Below are 23267 nucleotides of genomic sequence, written 5' to 3' on the forward strand. Positions count from 1 at the left end.
AATTCCAGCTTGTGGAATACCGGGGCCTGAGGATTCTGAGGTGGAGACAGGGGACAATGGGGGGCGTGTTCGAGGGGTCTGGAAGGGCGGTCCTCCGGATGGGTCATCCACCCCTGGGGCGGGAATGCCCGGAGGAAAGGGGGACGTGCAGGGGGCCCTCATGGGAGAGAGACTGGGAGGAGCAAGGAACTTCCAGGGCAGAGGGAGGGATTTGGCCACAGCGCTGACCTCCCTGTGCCGAGCGAGAGACTAGACCCTTGGGGAGACGGGCGCTGCGCCTGGGGCGGGCGCCCCACGGGATGAGGGTCTCGTCTGCATTGTAGGGGCGCAGGCCTAGTGCAGGAAGGATTGGGGTGTAGGTAGGGGTGGGAGGAAAGGAGGAGGGAGTAGGGATTGGGGGTCGTGGCTGTTGGGAGCACCTGCTCTGTGCTCCCCATACGCTGCGAGAGCCTTCAGATCAGCCAGCGCATCCTCAGGACCTGGTGCCGTGCCCAGCTTGGGCAGTGAGCCGCACAGGCCTGGGTCTGAATCCAGATCTTCTGCAGACTAGCTGAGTTGCGCTGGACGAGACACGGGGCTCCTCTGAGCCTCAGGGCTGGACCCAGTGATCCCACAGAGCCCTTAGGAGAACACCGCCTGCAAACGCCCCCAGCAAATAGAAGATTCCTGTGTCTGTTGGCTGGCCTGCCCTGGTTTAGAGTGAAAGCACCATCAAGATCTTCAAGGTTCCAGGGTCGCACTGGGGGGGTGGGATTTACCCCTAGAAATCGTCAACGGTATAAAGGGGTCTGTGATGCACCCATAGAAATAGTGTTAATGTTACCTCAGAGGGTTCCAGACGCTGGAGGTGGCTGAGGTGGCTAGAAGCTTGGAGAAGAGGTGGGAGGTTGAAGAATGGTGGGGGGGGGGGGGGGGTGGGGGGGCGGAGGAGGGGGGGGGAGGTTCAAGGGGGGGGGGGGGGGGGGTTGTTGGGGAGACAGAGAAGTGGGATGTGGACACAGAGGCTGGGGGTCTGTGGGATTAGGATTGTGGGAGGGCTGCTCAGGTTGAAACATGTTTGAGTAGGGGGTGGTGAAACAGCCTAATAAGAGGTTGGGTGGGAGAGGCAGGAGAGACACCAAGAAAGGCTTTAGAAAGGGATGTGTCCGGGACAGGGTGGAGGGTGCTTTGGCGAACTACATGTTGCTATTGGAGACCTTGGGGTTCCCGAGACAGATGTTCTCAGCTCTTGTTCCTTAACCCCAAGAAGAACTTGGAGTTTTCATCTATAGCAGCAACAGCCGTGACATTCTGGGGCACTCTTTAAAATGTATATTTAACATGCATATTAAAGGCTCTGAGAAGTTCTGCAGCACAGAGCCTATTCTATTTAAAAAAATTTTTTAACGTTTATTTATTATTGAGAGACAGAGAGAGAGACAGAGCGTGGGCAGGGGAGGGGCAGAGAGAGAGGGAGACAGAATCCGAAGCAGGCTCCAGTCTCTGAGCCGTCAGCACAGAGCCTGACGCGGGGCTCGAACTCACGAACCGCGAGATCGTGACCTGAGCCGAAGTCGGACCCTTAACCGACGGAGCCACCCAGGGGCCCCAGAGCCTATTCTATTTTAACTCAGCACTTTCCAAATGCATTTGGCCTCAGAACTCTTTGTGTGTGTGTGTGGTGTACCTCATGGGACCAATATTAGGACCAAAGAGCACCCATTAGGAAATGCCGGGGTAGGAGAAAGTGCGTGTGTTTGGGGATCCGACAGGCCACGGTTTAATTCCTGCTCTGTGGCCTAGTTGGCATTGGACCCTGGGCCAGTGACTTTGCTCCTCGGAGTTACTGTGAGAATCAGGGTGAATGTGTGGCTAGCTCTCTGTTTCCGCTGCGTCCCTCTCCGGTGTGGGCCGGGCCCTGACTATTCCCTTGAGCCAGGCTCTCTGTATCACAGGTTCCAGGTGGGCTGCGGAAGAGTGCTTAGGTAATGACCTTGGTGGAACTTTGATTGGATTTCTCCTGTGGGACCACAGCAACTGATGCCCCTCACTTGGCACCCTCACTGGCTGTGGCACAATGGACAACGGAAACGCCCAGATGCACACGGAGGGAAGGATCAAGGCTCCAGGAGCCCAGCCAAGTCCTGGCATGAGCACCACCAGCAAGAGGCCTGGTGTTGAGCCTACCGTATCAGAAATCAGCCAGGTAGGGCCCTGCACCTCATGTTCTGACCCTGCTATTCCCAGCCGGCACCTTTCCCTACGTCAGCTTGGGTAGATGACAAATCTACGGGTGTGCTTCAGGTATGGCTGGATCAAGGTGCTACCTGAATGTCCGTTGGCTCTGCCTTCCAGTGTGACGCTCCCAGGCAGGCCCTTCCTGAAAGGTGGCAAGGATTGCCCTGGCCACTTCGGGTTAAAATCTTCTCATCTTACGTCCTCTGGCATAGCGTCCCCAACAGGAAGAGAGCCTCTCTGCAATAGTTGAAGGAAGTTTCTGGTATCACTGCGACTGGCCCAGATCGTGGTCACATGCTCATCCCTGAATTAGTCACCGTGGCAGAGCAGAGTGGCCTGGATCTCTTGGTATAACGGAGCCAGAGGTGGTACTCACTTGACTCCACTGGCTTCTCTTACCAGGATAGAGGCTGGCTGAGCAAAACCAGAATTCCTACTTACTTTGTGTGCCCCCATCCCCCTTTAGACCCTCCACTCCCCTGACAGTTGCTCAAGGCTTCCAGCACGACCCTCCCCAGCCCTCAGCCTGCATCCTAAGCCTCCATCATACCCCTCAGCCTCTTTCCAGCCATTCTTTTAGGTGCCAAGGGGCATGAACTGAAGAGCACAGGGAAAGCAAAGCCCTCCTTCCCATCTGGTTTCCCCAGAGCCAAAAATGTCACCATAAAAAAAAAAAAAAAAGTCAACATTCCCTTGGGTAAAGTGTTACCCTCTCCCTGTAGCTTCTGTTATAAATCATGGCTTCCCTCGGGGGCAGGGAGAGCGCCTGAAGGTAGGGGGGCCGGTCTTAGAAGGAGGCTGGGGCAAGCGTTCAGGGCTTCCTTCACCTCTACCCCTCATTTTTTTTTTCAACAAACAAAGTCATGGGTTTCAGTCCGGTTACGTAACCAGCCATATGACCTTGGGCGGGCCATGGCACCCCTTTGAGCCCCACTGCCTGGGGCACAGACCCTGCCTCCCCGAGCGTAGGTGTCCTCAGTGTTGGCTCGACCTGGCATTAGAACAACTGTCCTCAAGTGATTGAGGCAGGTCGTCTGGAGTTTGCTGCCTCAGGTGAGGGCCGGAGCTGGCTCCAGTCACTGGCTCAGTTAGGGACTGATAGACCAAGATGGGCATCGAGATCCAGCTCCAGGGCCTGACCTCTGAAGTAGCAGAAATTGTGGAAGCCTCTCTTGGATCTTCTGAGGGTCGTGATGTCCCCCAGGGGGCTCCGTCAGGCTGTCCTCAGGGGGTTCCCTTGGCTCAGGTGCTACCCCGGACTGTAGGTTTCTGCTAGAGCCCTTAGCGCTGCTGGCTTGGGCCAGGTCTTACCCCTAGCCACTCTCTCCAGCTCCCTGTCTCCTCCCCCTCCCCTTCCCCCTCTCTCTCTCCCTCTCCCACACCTCTCCCTTCTCCTGCTCCTCCTCCTCCTCCTCCTCCTCCTCCTCCTCCTTGCCTCTCTGCAGCGCCTTCCGCCTGCCTTCCACAGTCAGGCACAGGATGTCCCTGTCCCTGAGGCCTGGACGATGTCCAAGGAGAGGGAGGAGCCCTCCAGAATGGGTACTTGTGGCCAACCCTTGGGCTAGCGCATGGGCATCTCTGTTCCAGGTTGCGTTTCCAGATGCTGCAGGGATGGGCAGTGGGAAGCAGCCCTCATCAGCTCCAGGGGGGCCAGAGAAAGGACCAGAACCCAGCGCAGCCTCAGAGGAAGGGCCTCGGGAGCTCAGGACCCAGGAGCAGAGGCAGCCGGCAGAACCAGGGTGAGCTGGGGACTTCTTAAAGAAGGTCCGGGAGAGAACTCTGTGAGCCACCTGGGGGACAGGGACGAGGCAGGACTCCCAGCCTAAGGCAAATACGCCCTTAATCTTCTCTCTCACGGGGGGCACAAATCCCGCTACATCATCGCTCCCGAACCTTCCATCTGCACTGGCTTCTAGACCCACTGGACAAGCTTCTTTTATGTGTCCTGCTCTGTTTCAAACCCCTCATGCCTGGGACTGTGCCTGGCACTTAGTAGATGTTCAATAAACATGTGTTCACCGAATTAATGGAAGACTGAACAAAAGAGAGGCCGAGACTCAGAAACACACATTTACATGGCATTCTTGTTACTATTTTCTAAATATTGTATTTTTACCTTGTCTACAGTAAGACTCATATTAAAAAAAATTTTTTTAATGTTTATTTATTTATTTATTTTTATTTATTTTTTTGGGACAGAGAGAGACAGAGCATGAACGGGGGAGGGGCAGAGAGAGAGGGAGACACAGAATCGGAAACAGGCTCCAGGCTCCGAGCCATCAGCCCAGAGCCCGACGCGGGGCTCGAACTCACGGACCGCAAGATCGTGACCTGGCTGAAGTCGGACGCTCAACCGACTGCGCCACCCAGGCGCCCCTAATGTTTATTTATTTTTGAGACAGAGAGAGACAGAGCATGAGTGGGGGGGGAGGGGCGGTCAGAGAGAGAGGGAGACACAGAATCTGAAGCAGGCTCCAGGCTGCACAGAGCCTGGAGCCGGGCTCGAACTCACAGACCGTGAGATCATGACCTGAGCCGAAGTCCGTCGCTCAACCGACTGAGCCACCCAGGTGCCCCAAGACTCATATTTTAAAAGGCAAAAGATTTATACGATCTGAAAAGAAACCAGAGTATGAGACGCTTATATTTTAAAGATTTTATTTTTAAGTCATCTCTACACCCAACGTGGGGCTCAAACTCAGAACCCTGAGATCAAGAGTCCCATGCTCCACCAACTGAGCCAGTCAGGAGCCCCAGAGTGTAATCTTTTTCAAAAGAGGAAAGTGAAAGAGAACAGACAGAAGCAAAAAGGGAAAGATTTGAGAAACAGGAATAGTTCAGACGAGTCAGCATATCGTTTTAATTTGCTTATAACCAAAAGCCTCTGAATAATCTCTTCTACATGGAAAGTTAGGGAAATGAAGCAGAGGTAGGTCGGAGCCCCCCTCCGCCCAGATGGGAACCGGTAGAAATAGAAACCATTTCAACACATCTGTTCAACAACTTGGCCATTTGTTTCAACGGCCTTAAAAATACCTTTACCTTCCTCCATGTCTAGAAATACACCCGGAGGAAATAATGGCGACGCGGGCAAAGTTTTACGCAAGTTTTTTTCCTCTGCCACGTCATTTTAAATGCTAAAAATGCTGGAAATGCCAGTATGCCCTAAATACCCACTACAGAGGAATGGTAAAGTCGAATATGCTTATTTATCGAACATGGAATTTTCTACTTCCACTTAAAAAGCATGTGTATGAGAGATGTTTTGGCACGGAAAAAAATTAGGTTAAAACGATCGTTGAAAAAAGATGGCAAAACTGTACACACGACATAATCGTAACTGTGTAAAATTAGGCAATTGTTTGAAGATGGTAATGAACTAAATCCCCATGAGAAATACACATGTTACATCCATAGGAAGAAGCCTGGGGAAATACTCCAGAACATGAAAGTGACATCAGACCAGCACAGACTGAAACCCTGAGCTGTCTCCTTCAGCTTTATGAGCCTAGGCTCAAGCCTTCAAGCCCCTCAATCTCTCTTCTCTCTGATTTTTCTTTTTTTCTTTTCTTTCTTTTTTTTTTTTTAAGATTCTTTGATTTTTTTAAGTAACCGCTACACCCAAGGTGGGGCTCGAACTCACAACCCTGAGATCAAGAGTCACATGCTCCACCGGCTGAGCCAGCCAGGCACCCCTGATGTTTCTTTTTATTCTGAACAACAACAACAATAAAATCCTAACGCCCCGAAACATTGAGATCATAGTATCTGGGATTTGGGGAATTCATGTCAGTCCTCCATTCATTCTCTCCAGCATTAAGTATGCACCTATGGTGTGCCTAGTCCTGCACGGGCGCTCTGGGAAATACAAAGGAGTCTAAGAATATAAAACGATGGCCCAATCCAGGAGCTGAGGTGTCGCTTTGTTGATCTCCCCAGGAAGAAGCCGTCAACCCCGGCACCCCAGCAAGGGCCCAGATTGCGGCAAGGAGGCCGTGATCAGGCCAAGCCAGGAAGTGAGCTGGGGGTGCTGCCTTCCAGGGTCCCCGCGGCACAGGAAGGGCAGCAGCAACAGGGCTCAGGGAAGGAGACCAAGGACCAACAGGGGAGACATCAGAACCCAGGGATGGTGGAGGGTCAGGCCCCCGAGAGCCACCAGGTAATGTCCACGGAGATGTGACAGGAGGGCACAGAATGGCTGCTCTCTGGGGGAGACCAAGGAGCCTCCCGGGCCCCCCCCCCCATTTCGTGTCTGCTCCTCTCTGTGCCCTGGCGATGTCGAGTGCCCAGTCTGTGTGGGTCACTGGGATATTCTGGATATTCTTGATCGCCCACGGCAAGCCTTTACAACCTGTTTCCGGAGTGGCCCCACAGTATGTCAGGGGGTGATGGAGGCAGGGAGGACTTGGGGGTTACGTGTACGATAAGAACGGGCACATGTTGGATTTAAAAAGCTCAGACAAAGTTTTCTTCACGCTAGGATATCCTAGAAGCTGCTTCTTAGCGGCCGAGCTTTTGTGGGACCTCGCAGGAGATGGGCTAGAGCGTGGTGCCTTTTTCGAACTCATTTGACTACAAAATACCTTTTCACTTACTTTCATTTTAAGATTATTTCCTTAAAGCTTCAGTGAGGTATAATGCACACCCGCTCGCACATACTCCAACTGTACAACTTGATGTTTTGGTACACATGAAGCCAGCACCACAATCGAGAAAACAAACCTTATCTGTCACCCCCCCCCCCCCCCCCAGCTAAAATTTCCCCAGGCCCTCTGTAGTCCTTTCTGCCCCTCCGCCACCCCATCCCCAGGCCACCACTGATCTGCTTCTTTGTCTCTATGGGTTTGTTTGTACTTCCTCGAATTTTACATAAACGGAAGCGTGCCGGATACATTCTTTTCATCCGTCTTCTTTCACCTGGCCTGATGATGCTGGGGTTCAGCCATGCTGTTGAAGTATGAATACTTCATTCTTTTCGTTACTGAGCGATATTCCGTTGTAGACCCCTACCTCCCTGTCTTCATCCCTTCACCTACCGACGGACATTGGGTTTGTTCTCCCTTTTTGACTATGACAAATAAAACTTCTCCGAACGTTTCGTGTCCGCGTGAACAAAGGCTTTCATTTCTCTTGAGCAAAGAAATCGCTGGGAGTAGAATGGATCATACGGTAGGCGTATGTTGGGCTTATTAAGAACCTGCCAAAGTCTTCTCCAAAGTGGTGGTGCCATTTTACGTCCCCACCAGACGTACTGAAATTCCAGCCGCCCCACATCCTCCCCAAAACTTGGTAGGGCCGGTCTTTAATTTTAAGTGTTCTGATAGGTGCCTCGGGGACTCTCATGGTGGCCTGGGTTTGCATGTTCCTAATGACTAATGATGCTGACCATTTGTAAATGCGCTTCTAGGCCATCCGTAGATCTTCTTTGGAGAAATGTCTATTCAAATACTTCGCCCGTTGTTTTCATCGGACTAGTCATCTTGTTGTTGAGTTGTAGGAGTTCTTTATATATGGTGGATACTAAACTCTTATGACACAAACGATTTACACACTTTTTTCCTTCCATTTTGTGCATTGTCCTTTCACCTACTGCCTTTAAAAAAAAATCAGATTCTTTTCTTCGATTGAGTTTGGAGAGTTCTTATATATTCTGAACACAAGTCCTTTATCAGATGTGTGATTGGCGAATGTCTTTCCCCCAGTCTGTGTCTTGTCTTTTCCATTCTCTTACCAGTGACTTTCAAAGAACAGAAGTTCTGAATTCTGATAAGGCCGAATTTATCAATATTTTCTTTCGGGCTTGATTTTTTGGTGTTGTTTCTTAGACATCTTTGCTTAACCCAAGGTCACATCAGAAGTTCTCCCATGTTTTCTTCAAGGATTTTATCATTTCAGGCTTAACATTTACATTTTAGGATCCGTCTTGAGTTAATCCTTGCACGTGCGTGTGTGTTAGATAGTGATTCAGTTTTTTGCGTCTGGCCATCCATTCCAGCGCCGTTTACTGAAGACTCCTTTCCATACTGGGTTTGTACCTTCGTTGCAAAGCAGTTGAACATGCATGTGGAAGCCTATTTCTGGACTCTCTTTGTTCCATTTATCTCTCTGTCCTCATTCCGGTGTCACGCTGTCTTGATCATAAGTCACTTTATAATAAGTCCTGTATCAGTTGACGTAAAACTCCTTTTTTAGGGATTCTTGTACTCTGAACCCTCCTTGGGAAACCCTATTTAAAGGGAACTGCCTCATTTCCTCCAAGTTCCCCTTCTACGCCTATGACTTTGGGTGGGCCATGACTCCTACGGGCCTCAGCGTTTCATCCCTGAACACGAGAATCTGTGCTGCTTTCTAAGGGTGCTAGGAGCACGCAGTAAGAGGACGCTTGCAGTGCCTGGATGAGACTAAGCCTGTGATAACTGGTCTCCAGGTGAGTGTGGAATTCACCTGGGAGCCAGGATGGGACTCCTCATTTTGGTATCCTTGTCCTTGGCAGGACCCAGAGTGGCGGCCTCCCCCAGGTCACCAGGCAGCTAATGGGGAAGACAGAGTACAGCCGGTGAAGGCTTCTTGCACCTCGGACAGCCGTGGGCAGCAACTGGGAGACAAGCCCGCCGAGGAGGTGGACACCCCACGTATCAGGCCACAGGGGGCTCTGCCAGAGCCTGGCCCAGGGGGACATGAGGACAGTTCTCAGGGGGCAGGGCCCCGAATGCCCCCGGCAACTCTGGAGGAAAAGACGGCCAACTCCTTCCCACCACCCACGCCAGGACCTGACCCCCCCAAAAGGAGGGTAAGCCATCCCCTGATGCCATCCCCTACCCCACTCCCTGGCCCGACAAGGACATGCTTCTGGTAAGTTACCGGTGAGGTGAATTCTAGTCCTGACTCCTCCTGACCTGATGCAGGACCTCGGGCAAGTCACGCCCCTCTGGGCCTCGGTTTCCCCGTCTGTATGACAGCTCTGACACCAGAATTCTTTGTGCTGCAAACCTGTGCTTTAAGGGCCTTGTCCTCACATGGGGATGTGAGGGAATGAGGGGCCCCTCTGAGATTAGAAGGCCGGAGGGATGCAGGGATCAGGCTGGGCAGTGGACCTGAGTGTCCCGGGGGCGGAGGGACGGTCGGCGCAAAGGACAAGTCTTGAGCTGAGCCCCTCCGCCATCCCGGGGTCTCTCCCTTGTTTAGGGTCGAGGGGGTGGAGACCCAGCCAACACCAGGGCCTGTTCCTCCACCAGTAAGTAGACCCAGAGTGGGGGGTGGGGAGGGCACAGGTGGGCAGGAAGAGGAAGGAGGGGCTGTGGTATTTGGAGTCCAGCTGGGGAAGGCGTAAGTGTGAGTGTGTACGTGGAGGCACACGCATGTGTGTGTGTTTGCACGTAGGCGTGTGTGTGCGTCTTGCGGGGGGGTGGCGGGGGTGGGGGAGGGGGGCGGGGTCAGAGGATGCCCTTGTACTCTGGAGCTTGGAAAGAGGAGCAGAGCCCTGGGCTGGTAGCTGGAGGCGTTGGTCAGGGGGGAGATTTTTTTTAGGAAGATAATGACGGACGAAGCAAAGCCGATACCCTCAGGGACAGGGTGTGTGGCAAGCGCTGTGTCTCATCTGGGAGAAAGGGCCGGGCAGGAGTCTGTGCGGCATGGCCTGGGGGCTGGAGGTGGACTGGGGACGGCCCATCCCTGTATTGGGAGGGACAGACGCAGGAGGTGGCTGGATTTGCCGGACGAATGAGTGGGCATTTATTAGGCGCCTCGCCTGCGTCGTCCCGGGCAGTTACGGACGAAAGAGGCAGACCGGGCCCCGGAGCGCGAGTGGCAGGAGAAGCTCGGGTGGGACAGTCTGGCTGGCGGGAGGCCTCCCGGGTCCCTTCTCGTGTCCTGTCCCCAGGGGATGAGGGACACTGGAGAGAGGAGGGACCTGGATCCCGTGCAGAGGCAGCCTCAGGCGCCCACGGTGGCCGCAGGGGCCCAGAACCTCAGGAACCTTCGGCAAGGCTTCATGAAGTGCTTGCTGGAGGTGGAAGAGGTGGAGGCCACACATCGGAGGGCGACGGCCAAGGCCCGGGCCCTGCCAAACCGGAAGTCCCCCAGGACCCTGACCCCTGTGCCCACCTCAGCCCCCAGCCTGCTTCTGATCCTGCCTCAGACCCTCGCGCCGGCCCCTGTGATGGCCCCATCCTGGGCCCGGTTGCCAGCCCCCGGGTCAATCCCCGCCCCTGGGGGCACCCCGGTCCCAGGGCCCGTGGTGGCCCTGCCGCCCCCCACCCTGGACGCGGGCTGGAGAAGGACAGAACTCCTGCACCCGAGCGGAGACAGGAGCCTGAGCAGCTCCAAGGCACGGTAGGAGCCACCCCGCAAAGGGCGCCCAAGGTCACAGCCCGTGTCCCAGTGTCCCCGGCACCTCCCGTCCAGACTCTCGTCCCTGTCACTGCACCTGTTCCTGCTCGGGTGTCCTCTCTCCATTTCTCCTCCCTTCCGGTCCCCTCCCTCCCCCACACCTAGGTCTTTTTTCCCCCCATCTCTGACAGCTTTTCCCTTCCTAACCCTCCCACAGTGTGTCCCTTCCCCTCATGGCCCCTCACCCCTGCCTCCTCCTCACCGGGGGTCACTCTGAGAGACTCTCTTGACTTCCCAAGCGTCTTCCCGGTGCCCTCCCCTGTCCCCCCTTCCCCCTCACCCTCCCCTAGCTTCCTGGGGGAGGCTCCGGGCCAGGGTGGGTGGCTGGACATGTGCCCCTGCCCCGGTCCGTCCTCTGCAGGCAGGAGCTGGAGGAGCGCGGCCTCCTCAAGCTGTCTCAGACCCGGGAGGAGAGGACGGAGGAGACCCTCACCCCGAAGCAGGAGGAAGGTGAGGGCAGGCCTGCCCGGGAAGCGCTCAGTTCTTGGGGGTTATGGGCCCAGGTGGGAGTGGGGACCCCCCCGAACACACCACAGCCCTGTGTCATGGGCCCAGTGGGGACTCCTCGGCCAGGGGCTCAGTGCAGGGTGGCGGCCGGCTGGGGGAGTCCGAGCTCATGCTGGGCCTCCCCCCGGGGGTCCTCTGCTGGCTTCAGAGCCACCTCCCCGAGTACGGGGAGCAAGCCCTGCAAAGTTCTTTAGCTTTTTGAGGCATTGCTGCCTCCCCCAACCCCGGCCCACTCTACTGGTCCTCTGGAGGCAGCCTGGGTGGGAGGCAGGGCTCCAGGCCCCCCCCCCCCCGCCCCGCCTGCCTGCCCCAGACCCTCCCTCACCATCTACCAAGACGATGTGCCCTGGACAAGTCCCATTTCCCACCACGTTCCGCCCCCTCCAAAAAATTTTAAAGTTCTGAGCACCCCCCCCCGGGGGAGGCACCGTACTCTTTGTCTCCATCGTTCTTGGGGCCCGAGACCCCACTTGCCTGCAAGGAGGAGGGGTGAATGCAGCCCCGCCGCACCCCACCCCAGCCCCAGGAGGGCACACGGCTGTCCTCCTCCCGCCCTTCTCTCCTCTCCCAAGTCTGTGACCCTCTCCATCAGCCGTGGCCGGCCGTGGCCCCTTCTAGCTTCCCCGAAAGTACTCTCTGGCTCCCCGTGACCCCTTCCTGGGGTCTGTTCTATGCGCCAGACTTCAGAGTCTGTCATGTGCCAGGCACTGAGTTAACACAACTGCTCTCAGAGGAGGCACTGTTCTGTCCATCTCACCGATAGGAACATCGAGGCTCAGAGAAGTACAGCGACTCACCCACGGCAATTGTATAGTTTGCTTGGGCCGCCACAACAGAGTATCCCAAACTGTGTGGCTGAGCATTTATTTTCTCACAGCTCTCAAGGTTAGAAGTCCAAGATCAAGGTGTTGGCAGATTTGGTGTCTCCTGAGGCCTCTCTCCTTGGCTTGCAGGCGGCCGCCTCTCCTCGTGTCCTCGTGTGGTCCTCCCTCTGCTCATGCATCCCTGACGTCTCTTCCCACATTTCCTTTCCTTGTAAGGACACTCGTCAGATTGGATCAGGACCCATGCTACTGTCACATCTTAACTTAACCGCCTCCAGGGGCACCTGAGCGGCTCAGTCGGTTAAGCGTCTGGCTTTGACTCAGGTCATGTGAACTCACTCTTGGGAGTTCAAGCCCCACGTCGGGCTCTGTGCTGACAACTTCAGAGTCTGCTTAAGATATTCTCTCTCTCTCTCCTTCTACCCCTCTCCCCTGCTTGCGCGCTCTCTATCTAAAACGAAACGAACAAACAAAAAGTTTCAAGGGGCACCTCGGTGGCTCAGTCGTTGGGCGTCTGACTTCGGCTCAGGTCATGATCTCACAGTTCGTGGGTTCGAGCCCCGCGTCGGGCTCCGTGCTGACAGCTCAGAACCTGGAGCCTGCTCTTAATTCTGTGTCTCCCTCTCTCTCTGCCCCTCCCCTGTTCACACTCTGTCTCTCTCTCCCTCAAAAATAAACAAACATTAAAGTAAAAAAAAAATTTTTTTAATTTAACTTAACCACCTCTTTAAAGGCCCTGTCTCTAATGCAGTCACATGCTCAGGTAGTGGGGACTAGGGCTGCAACAGAGGAATCTGGGTGGGATGCAATTCAGCCCATGAGGGCAACGCGGCTTATTGTCAACTGGTGAAGCCAGCTGTCTCTCTAGGTCTGTTGACTCTCCCTGCATTTTGCTGTAACGAGAGGGCTGAGAAGCCAGGCACTCTCACGTTATGACCAGGCCGTGGCTTTGGTATCGGTTGGTGCTGCTCTGGAATTTTCTCAGTGTGCTTCCAGCCCTCTGCTCTGGTCCAGACAAGCTATCCTAGAAGCCACGTCCGTGCAGATAATTGACCACACAGCACCAAAGCCAAAGAGTCAGAAAGACTTGCCCGGCTAATCTCTCAGCCTCAGTTTCCCTATCTTTACAAAAGAAACACGCATTCGACTCTTAGAGGTTGTCATAAGAATTTAATATGAGAACACGGCCGTAAAGAGCCCAGCGCAGTGCCTGGCACATAGCAGGGGTGCCCTCAATAGGGCGTGTGCCCTCCTGGTACAAGATGAAGAACGCTAAGGAGGTTAGCATTTGGTGCACCAGCTGAACCCTTGGCCTGACCTTGTAATAGAGAGTAGAGTGAGGAGAGTGCGTGAGTGGGACTGCGCCTTCCACTGCCGTCCTTTTAGTGACCTTTGCCCCTCCTCCCAGCCATGGTGTTAAAGGATGCCGGGGCAGGAGGGTGGTTGGAGGGGGTGGGATGAATGGTAGCAACAAGGAATGTCCCTGCCTCACGTGACCCCGCGGCGCCCCGCCCCCCTCCCCAGCCTTCCGCAGCTACTTTGAGGTCTTCAATGGCCATGGCGAGGTGGACGCCCAGAGCCTGGAGAACATCCTGTTGCTCGTGGGCATCTCCCTGACACCGGCCCAGGTAGAAGACGCCCTGATGAGTGCTGATGTCGATGGTGAGTGGGGGGAGGCGTCATTCTCAGTCCCAGGCAGGACCAGCCACGTGGGACCTTCATGGTCACGCAGGGCCCCACGCTCAAAGGGCCCTGCTCGCAGTTTAATGGTCTGCTGTCACGGTCTGGAAACTCTTCGTAATTTTTGAGTGAGGGGCCCCACCCTGCGTTTTCATTTTGCACTGGGGCCCACAAGTTAGGTAGCTGGTCCCGGCCCCCACAGTTACTGCTCTCTGAGCACCCACTCAGTGCGAGGCCCTGGGGACCCAGAGATGACCGCGACCTACCTTCTGACCCCAGGACGTAGGAGATTCCTCAGACTCCTCCCTTTTAGGCCCTCACGTGTGCTTCACAGGACATTCTCCTGTGACTTGGTCGCTCCTTTGACCAGCTGTGTGACGTTGAACAAGCTCACCACGCCTGTTTCTGTAAAATGGGTCTGATAGCAGTACCCATCTCACCAGGCTACTGAAAAGCAAATGAGACGATCCAGGCAAAGCATTGAGCCCAAGGCCTGGTGCACAGGACGCGTCCAGGAGACGTTAGCCTGCTGGTACTATTCATCCACCAAATATTTATTAAATGCTCACTGTGTGCCCATTCCCGTGCCGGGCACTGAGAATAAAGGGATGTGTAAGACCCATGAGACCTGCCCTTGAGGTGCTCACCTAGACAGGGACACAGAAGTAGGAGTCATCAAAGGAAGAACTACTTAAGGTGGCTTGGAGGAAGGGATCAGGGAGGAAGGCTTCCTGGAGGAGGTGATGCCTGAGGCAAATTGTGAAAGATTAGACAGGGGTTAGGTGGGGAGAAAAGGAAGAAGGGCATTCCTCGTGGCAGAAAGAACGTAGACAAAGGGAAGAGGAATGGGGGAGGGGTCAGGGGAATCGCACGTGGTTTGATTGGCTAGATGCACGACACGGGGAGCAGTGATGCTGTAAGGGTCCTGGGGTCCTGGCCACTACCTGGCCCCCTGTGTTTCCTCCATCACTGTGCAAGGGCGAATCCACACACACAAGCCAGGAATTGACCCCAGCTCTCCCCCTGTGTGACCCTCTGGCAACTGCTTTCTACTCTCCGTGCCTCAGGCTTTATCTGTGACATGGGGATAAGAGTACTAAGCACCTCCAGAGGGTGGTTTTCAGGATTAGAGACCATTCACTCATTTGTCTAATAGTTCAGAGAACATCTGCTAAGACCTACCTGTCTTTTTTTTTTTTTTTTTAAGTTTTATTCATTTAAGTAATCTCTACACCCAACGTGGGGCTTGAACTCACAACCTTAAGACTAAGCCTCACGTTCCTCCAACTGAGCCAGCCAGGCACCCCCAAGACCTACCTGTCTTAAGTCCTGGGCATACAGCGCAGAACAACACAGACCCCGTCCCTGCCTTCCAGAACCTCCATTAAATTTACGAGAGTGGTTAACGGGGCAGCTGACGCGGTCGGGTTTTAGTCAGGCAGAAGCACACGTAGGATGTTTACTAAGTGAGAGAGTTGGAGGATGGTAGAGAGGATTCGGGAAGAGGAAGCAGCATGTGCAAAGGCCCAGAACAGGGAACGTGGCCCACCCCGTGGAAGAACAGGCTCGTGCCGGAGGCGCTTGGCACCAGGTGAGGCCGGAGACAGGTCACTGGGCCTTGAAGGCCAAGGTGGGACTCTTGTGGGTACATAATTTTCATGCAGTGGCTGGCACGTGGTAATAATAACAGTCACTGACACTTAGAGAGCTCGTAAGAGATGCATGGCCCTGTTCTAAACACTTTGCCTCACGTGATCATCCATGATACAGGGATGACTATAGATGAGAAAACTAAGGCTTGGGGCGGGGGGGGGGGGGGGGTTAAGGGACTTTGCGAAGGCTGCACAGATAGCAAGTGGTGGACTAGGGATGCGAATCCAGGCTGCTATCTCTAGGACCCAAGTTCTGGGAGCTTCCCACGCAGGAGATTTTAATTTTCGCCTTCCACTTTCCCGTGGAAGGATACATGCATGGAATACATGTGGTATATGTGTTCGGTATGTGCCGTATACGTGTTTTATCATCAGACCCATTGAGTCAATACCAGTAAGCACGCCTGGGCTGCAATGCCCGGGACGTGCCCACTGTTGTACCTCTGGCCTCCACAGGAGATGGTCGTGTAGGCTTCAAGGACTTCTTGGCTGTGATGACAGACAGCGGGCGTTTCTTCTCCTCCGTGGGTGAGCGGGGACGAGCCCAGGGCAGCGAGAGTTCGGGGAGGGGCCCGGAGGCCGGTGGAGGGTGGGTATCCGGAGCTGCCAGATGGTTAACGGCAGACATCATCCCATGTCCCCAGAACAGAGCGCCCTGACGGACACGGCTCCCCCCAACCCCCACACTCTGCTCTTTGAGATCCTGTCCCTGATGGTGGAAATGCTGGCCCTACCCGAGGCAGCCTTAGAGGAGATCACCGAGTGAGTGGGGCTGGTGGCTGGGGGTGGAGGGTCGCAGACCCAGAAATGGCACCTCGTATTTTGACAGCTGATAGTTAGGGTTCCTGGTCGCAAGTGAAAGACACCCAAATAAGACTGGTTGAAGCAAAAGGGGAATATATTGGCTCACATAACTGATCGTGTCTCAGGAATGGCTGGATCCAGGAGACCGGATGATACCATCAAGGCTCGGTCCCTCCTACTCATCTCTGTACACTGGCTCCAAGCTCAGCTAGGCTCTTCTCACAGTGGGAAGGATGGCAACTGGCAGCCCCATAGTCACACCCTCCTAGTTCAACAACCTCAGCAGCAAGCAGCAAAATTCTTTCTTGCTCTATCAGTGTCGCGATCTCAGAAAAGGAATGTAACGGAGGCTGTCTGGGGCCAGAGCACGCTAGAGATGGAGGGCTCCCCACGTTTCCAGAGTGGGCTGGTGGGTGGTTAGTGGTTCGTCTAAGGAAGGTATGGCTACATACAAACGGAACATCGACACTCAAGGGCTAAAAGCTAAACACGACAGCAGAATGCCCCAGCTGGTCTCTCTGTGTCTCCCACAGGGGCTTGTCCCTGTCGCTGGGACCAGGCCTCGTCCACATGGGGCCAGAGGAGGGGGAATGATAGCAGGCTGTTCAGCTTAGCAACCCCAAAGACAAAAAAGGTCTTTATGCCCCCAGCCCCTGTAAAGTACTCTAAGTATATATAACTCTGAAGAACATACATGTATAATTTTAAAACCAATGAAACAAATTCCCATGTGGCCATGTCCCCGGTTTAAAAATAGATCCTGTCCAATAACCTCAAAGCCCTGTGTGCCCTGCCCTAGTCACAAAGCACTCTCTCCCCAAACAAGAACGAATCCTTACTCCCTTGCTTTCTGTTTTTAAGTTCTCACTGCTTGGTTGTTTTTTTTTTCCCCTTTGTTTATTGAAAATGTCAAATATACAGCAATTGGAGAGAATTTCACACGAATGTTTACATACCCACCACCCAGATCCCATCGCTGCCCGTCCCCCATACTCGTTTCATCTGCTGTCTACTCAGCCCTCTAGTCACCCCTCCACATTGGGTTTTTTTATTCATTTCAAAATAAATTAGGGTCATTTTCCTCTAAATACTTCAGCAAACATATCAATAACTGAAGATCAATATTTATCTAGAGGTTTGTTGTTTGTTCGTTTGTTTAAATCCCTTCTTGCGGTATAATTTACAGTCAGGGAAGCACACAGATCGTCAGGGTCTGGGTCGCGGCAAACGCCCACACCCGGGCAACCTGAACCCCTCTCAAGTTGTACAGAACTTTACCACCACTCGGGAAAGGGCCCTCCTGATCCCTCCCGGTCGCCCTCTGAACCCGCCCCTGCGCAGGCAATCGCTCTTCTGGTTTGTTTTCCATCACGGATGGGTTTTGCCTGTAGGCAGCTTCGCATCGGTGGAGACATACGGTTTGCAGTCGTAGTGTGGCTTCTTGGACTCAGCACAACGCTTTTGCGATTTGTCCATGTCGTTGTGGGTGTCGGTGTTCACCCCTTTTTATTGCCGAGTGTGTCCCATTCACGAGTCTACCATAGTTGGTTCATCCATTCTTCTACGGATGGATTTCTTTGTTTTGTTATTTTATTTTATTTTATTTTATTTTATTTTATTTTATTTTATTGATTGACTTATTTTTAAATGTTTATTTTTGAGAGAGAGAGAGGGGGGCAGAGGGTGAGCAGGGGAGGGGCAGAGAGAGACGGAGACACAGAATCCAAAGTAGGCTCCAGGCTGTCAGCACAGAGCCCAACCCGAGGCTCAAACTCACAAGATGTGAGATCAGGATGCTGAGCCACCCAGGCAGCCCCCCCCCCCTTTTCTTTTTTTAACTTTTAAAATGTTTTTATTTATTTTTGAGAGAGAGAGAGAGAGAGAGACAAAGAACGAGTGGGGAGGGGCAGCGAGAGAGAGGGAGACACAGAATTCGAAGCAGGCTCCAGGCTCTGAGCCGTCAGTCAGCCCAGAGCCTGATGTGGGGCTCGAACCCGCAAACTTCCAGATCATGACCTGAGCTGAAGCTGGACGTTTAACCGACTGAGCCACCCAGGCGCCCCGTATGGATGGATTTCTGAGCTGTTTCCAGCATGGGGTTATAATGAATAAAGCTGCCATTAACATTTTTGTACAAGTCTTTTTGTGGACACGCATTTTGGGGTTTCTCTGGGGGGAACACGCAGCAGGGAATTGTGGGGGTTTGTACGTTACCTCTGAGAAATCACCACACTTTTTTCCAAGTGGCGGTACCATTTTACCATCCAACCAACAATACGAGGGTTCCAGTTGCCCCACACCTTGTATAAGTTTGGTAGTCAGTCTTTTTTTCTGGCAGGTATGCAGTGGTGCTTTCCGATCTTTACTCACGCTTGTTTGTGTTCCTGAATACTTTATTGTTTGGCTTTTCATATTTTTTTTTTAATTTTTTTTTTCAACGTTTTTTATTTATTTTTGGGACAGAGAGAGACAGAGCATGAACGGGGGAGGGGCAGAGAGAGAGGGAGACACAGAATCGGAAACAGGCTCCAGGCTCCGAGCCATCAGCCCAGAGCCTGACGCGGGGCTCGAACTCACGGACCACGAGATCGTGACCTGGCTGAAGTCGGACGCTTAACCGACTGCGCCACCCAGGCGCCCCTCATATTTTTGAACTTTACATGAGTAGACTCCTACTGTAGTAAGTTGTTGCTTGTTTTCTCTCCTCCACGTTATCTTCTTGTCATGCATCCATGTTCTTGTGTGTAACTATTGATCATTGATCATTTTCTTTCTTTTTTTTTTTAATGTTTATATTTGAGAGAGCTTGAGCGAGAGAGGGGCAAGGAGGAGGGACAGAGGATCTGGAGACGGCTTTAGGCTGATAGCAGCCAGCTCAATGCAGGACTTGAACTCACGAACCATGAGATCATGACCTGAGCTGAAGTCAGACGCTCAACCAAATGAGCCACCCAGGCGCCTGATTGTTCATTATTTTCACTGCTACATACTATTATGTATATCACAATATATTTATTCGTCCTGCTGATAGGCATTAGGACTAGGTTCGGTTTCCAGCTATGATAGAAACAGTGTGAATATTCTTGTATATGTCTCCTGGGACACATGGGCAAGAGTTTTTCCTGAGCAGAGGTTTTCAAACTTTTTAGTCAACCTCCCTTTACACTCTTAAAAATTATTGGGGGGGGGTGCCTGGGTGGCTCAGTCGGTTGAGCGTCCGACTTCGGCTCAGGTCACCATCTCACGGTCCGTGAGTTCGAGCCCCGCGTCGGGCTCTGGGCTGATGGCTCGGAGCCTGGAGCCTGCTTCCGATTCTGTGTCTCCCTCTCTCTCTGCCCCTCCCCCGTTCATGCTCTGTCTCTCTCTGTCTCAAAAATAAATAAACGTAAAAAAAAAAAATTAAAAAAAAAATTATTGGGGACCCCCAAGGAACCCCTCTATCAATATTTTCTACATTTGAACTTAAAACTGAGGGAAAAAATTCAATACTTATTAACTTATTTAACACTAATAACCCCATTACATGTTAACATAAGAAAACATTTTAGGGGCACCTGGTTGCTCAGTCGGTAGAGTATTTGACTCTTTATCTCAGGGTTGGGAGTTCAAGCCCCATGTTGGGTGTGGAACCTACCTAAAATTAAAAAAAAATTAATAAAAAATAACTATATTTTCCAAAAAAAAAAGTTAACGAGAAGAACAGCATTGTTATACAATATTGCAAATCTCTTCAGAGTCTGGCATAAAAGAAGACAGCTGGATTCTCCTATCTGCTCTGCATTCAATCTATTGTAATATACTGCTTTTTAAAAAATGTTTATTTGCTTTTAAGAAAGAAAGAGCAAGCAGGACAGGGGCAGAAGGAGGGGGGGACCAAGGATCCAAAGTGTGCCCGATGCGCAGCTTGAACTCATGAACATCAGATCATGACCTGAGCCAAAGTCTGACGCTTAATCGACTGAACCACCCAGGTGCCCCTGCAATTTGCTTTAGTTGAAGTAGATGAAGAACTCAGATATGTAACTGTAAGAGGGAGTATGTTAATAGCCTTTTCATTTAATATCTACATATCATGTGGATGTTTTTTTTGATATGACACCAGACTTGACAAGTGGTAGACTCTTCTGCGATTGCGATGTGAAATCTGAAACCCTATCAATGAACTTTACTATTTTATTTTATATTATTTGAGTTTTTTTTTTAATTTTTTTTAACGTTTATTTATTTTTGAGACAGAGAGAGACAGAGCATGAACAGGGGAGGGGCAGAGAGAGAGAGGGAGACACAGAATCGGAAGCAGGCTCCAGGCTCTGAGCCATCAGCCCAGAGCCCGACACGGGGCTTGAACTCACGGACTGCGAGATCATGACCCGAGCTGAAGTCGGACACTTAACCGACGGAGCCACCCAGGCGCCCCTATATTATTTGAGTTTAATTATTTAAGCAATCTCTACATGCAACATGGGGCTTGAACTCATGATCCTGAGATCAAGAGCCACTCACTCTACCAACTGAGCCAGCCAGGCACCCCTGTACTCTTTAAATAAAAGTCTACTGGTCTGTCTTATAGTTCGAATGGCTCTTCTCCCATGAATGTTTTCCTGACATGCACTGGTTATTTGGAAATACTATGTATCTTCCAAATGTTGATATTATATTCAGTACATATATAATATACACTAATATACATAGTACAAATATATTATAATCAGTACATATATAATATACACTATTATCACTAACATCAGAAAAGTCTTTAAGTATTAGAAGTATTGTGTGTGGTTATAGTTGATTTCATTTTCACTGCTATAAATAAACTATTTTGTATAAGAACATGCATATGCCCATATTAATGGATTTAAGTTTCCCCAAATTCTAACTTTTTTCTTGAAAGCTTTAATTCTATCACAGGCAACAAATGCCGTCAGTTTTCCTTGAAGCAATGGGCTAACTTCATCCACTTTTAGAGAAATGTCTGCCCGATACCAAAGGCTCAATAACCATAGTTTGTCTTTCTTTCAAGTAAAAATGGCATTTAATGCCTACGGGAGGAAAAGTTTTTCATTACTGTCTTTTTTTTTTTTTTTTTTTTTTGAGGGGGGGGGGGGGAGCGGGGGGGGGGGAGAGAAGAGAGAGAGAGAGAGAGAGGAGACCCCCAAGCAGGCCCTGCATCAACAGTGCAAAGCCTGATGCAGAACCGTGAGATGGTGACCTGAGCTGAAGTCAGACGCTCGACCGATTGAGCCGCCCAGGAGCCCCTTCCCTTACTGTCTTAAGAGTTTCCAACTGGGACTGACAGAAGATAGATGAACAGGAGCGGGAGCCTAGAGCTGGCTCAGTCAGAAGAGCATGTGACTCCTGATCTCGGGGTCGTGAGTTTGAGCCCCACGTTGGGTATAGAGATTACTTAAATAAATAAAACTTAAAAAAAAAAAGATAGATGAACAAGAGAAAAGCATACGAATCTTCTTTATATGTACACGGGTGCCCTTATGAGAAAAATGGAGAACCAAAGGAAAGACTCGGCCCGAGTGTTTACATCCTAGGTTGAACAGGGACTAGTGACTGTGCAGAAGTAAATCAACTATAGAGGCAGACCAAAGAAAGAGAAGAATTATTTTAACAAGCTCTGTTATGGAGTTCTCTTAGTCAAGGCCCCTCATCTCTTGTGATAAGAATGTTTCTTCCTCCTGGTACAGAGAGGGCACCTGTCACATGGGAATTTTATCACCTGCTTTTAGAAAGAGAGAGAGAGAGAGAGAGAGAGAGAGAGAGAAAAAGATCTGAATGTTCTTCTTGTATCTGCTGTTTTTCAAGTGCTTTGAACTAAAATAACCATATGCCGAACTGGCCTGTTTTGCAATGGCATGTGCCCCCAACTCCTTCATTCCCCCCAACCAGAAACTTTCCTGTAAGCTTCCTTTTTTTTTTTTTCCTCCCCCTGTAAACTTCATATATTAAAATCTTAGGGGCACCTGGGTGGCTCAGTCGGTGGAGCGTCCGACTTTGGCTCAGGTCATGATCTCACGGTCTGCGAGTTCGAGACCCACGTCGGGCTCTGTGCTGACAGGCTCAGGGCCTGGAGCCTGCTTCGGGTTCTGTGTCTCCCTCTCCCCCTGCTCCTCCCCTGCTCGTACTGTCTCTCTCTCAAAAATAAAAGATTAAAAAAAATTTTTATTTTTATTTTTATTTTTTTATTTTTTATTTATTTTTAATTTTTTTTTTTTTAATCTTAGTTAGTGGGTAGGGGGAGGAATTCAAGTTAGAAGTTGTGAAGTAAGATATCTGTAAAAGGGGGAGAAAACCAGATTGTAACAAACAGGAAAGAACAAATCTAAGCACGCCGTCCCCATATTTCACTGGCTCATTCTGTCAGTCCTGAGACTAGGTCAGTTGTTGGTGTTCATCCTACTTTGGGTTCCTTGAGCTTCCTGGATTTATAGTTTCTAGTTTTTATCAAATTTATTTGTTAAATGTAATTTGTTAGATGTAAAATGTACATTTTTCTTTAAATATTATTTTTATATGCCCCCCTCTCTACTCCTTCTGGGACTCCAATTCCATAGCACTTAAAATTGTTTCCTGGGTGCCTGGGTGGCTCAGTTGGTTGAGTGTCCAACTCTTGATTTCGGCTCAGGTCACAATCTCAGGGTTGTGGGATTGAGCCCAACATTGGGATCTACACTGAGCATAGAGCCTGCTTACGATCCTCTCTCTCTCTCTCTTTTAACATAAGTAAATAAAAAAGCATTAAGAAAAATTGTTTCCTAGGTCACTGAGGCTCTGATCATTTTGATAATTTCTCTGTGTGCTTCACTTTGAATAGTTTCTATTGTTAAATGCTCATTTGCTGATATTTTCTTTTGCTGTGTCTCATCTGCTCTTAAGCACATCCAATGAATTTTTCATTTCAGCTTTTGCAGTTTTCATGTTTACATATTTCATTTAATTCTATTCCATGGTTTTATCTCTCACATTCATATTTCCTTTAAATCCTTGACCATATTTATAATAGCTCATTTAAGGTCCTCTTCTGCTAATTCCATCATCTTTCTCATTTCTGGGTCTGTTTATATAAACTTCTTTTTCCTTTTTTACTGGTCATTTTCCTGCTTCTTCTCATGTCTGCTATTTTTGTTTATTTATTTATTTTTATTAAAAAAAATTTTTTTTAATGTTTATTTTTGAGACAGAG

The 23267-nt window shown here is 51.0% G+C and overlaps 1 protein-coding gene across 3 annotated transcripts in view; it reads left to right on the forward strand.

The window, feature by feature from the left end:
• The first annotated feature begins 76 nt into the window (after positions 1 to 76).
• The window catches only part of SPATA21 (spermatogenesis associated 21), a 31856-nt gene continuing 8665 nt past the window's right edge, over positions 77 to 23267 (forward strand). Inside the window, exons 1-9 of one of the 3 annotated variants that reach the window (XM_049618003.1) lie at positions 77 to 725; positions 1935 to 2185; positions 3805 to 3956; positions 6157 to 6376; positions 8711 to 9007; positions 9403 to 9451; positions 10097 to 10548; positions 10967 to 11055; positions 13461 to 13577. In XM_049618003.1, coding sequence (XP_049473960.1) covers positions 2057 to 2185; positions 3805 to 3956; positions 6157 to 6376; positions 8711 to 9007; positions 9403 to 9451; positions 10097 to 10548; positions 10967 to 11055; positions 13461 to 13479 — 1407 coding nt within the window. In that variant the 5' untranslated portion in view covers positions 77 to 725; positions 1935 to 2056 and the 3' untranslated portion in view covers positions 13480 to 13577. Of the gene's footprint in view, positions 726 to 1934; positions 2186 to 3804; positions 3957 to 6156; positions 6377 to 8710; positions 9008 to 9402; positions 9452 to 10096; positions 10549 to 10966; positions 11056 to 12152; positions 12630 to 13460; positions 13599 to 15724; positions 15797 to 15912; positions 16031 to 23267 lie in introns of those variants that run through there. The other 2 variants (XM_049618002.1, XM_049618001.1) reach the window with 2 other exon arrangements.

The sequence above is a fragment of the Panthera uncia genome (assembly GCF_023721935.1).
Source record: "Panthera uncia isolate 11264 chromosome C1 unlocalized genomic scaffold, Puncia_PCG_1.0 HiC_scaffold_4, whole genome shotgun sequence".
Lineage (NCBI taxonomy): Eukaryota > Metazoa > Chordata > Mammalia > Carnivora > Felidae > Panthera > Panthera uncia.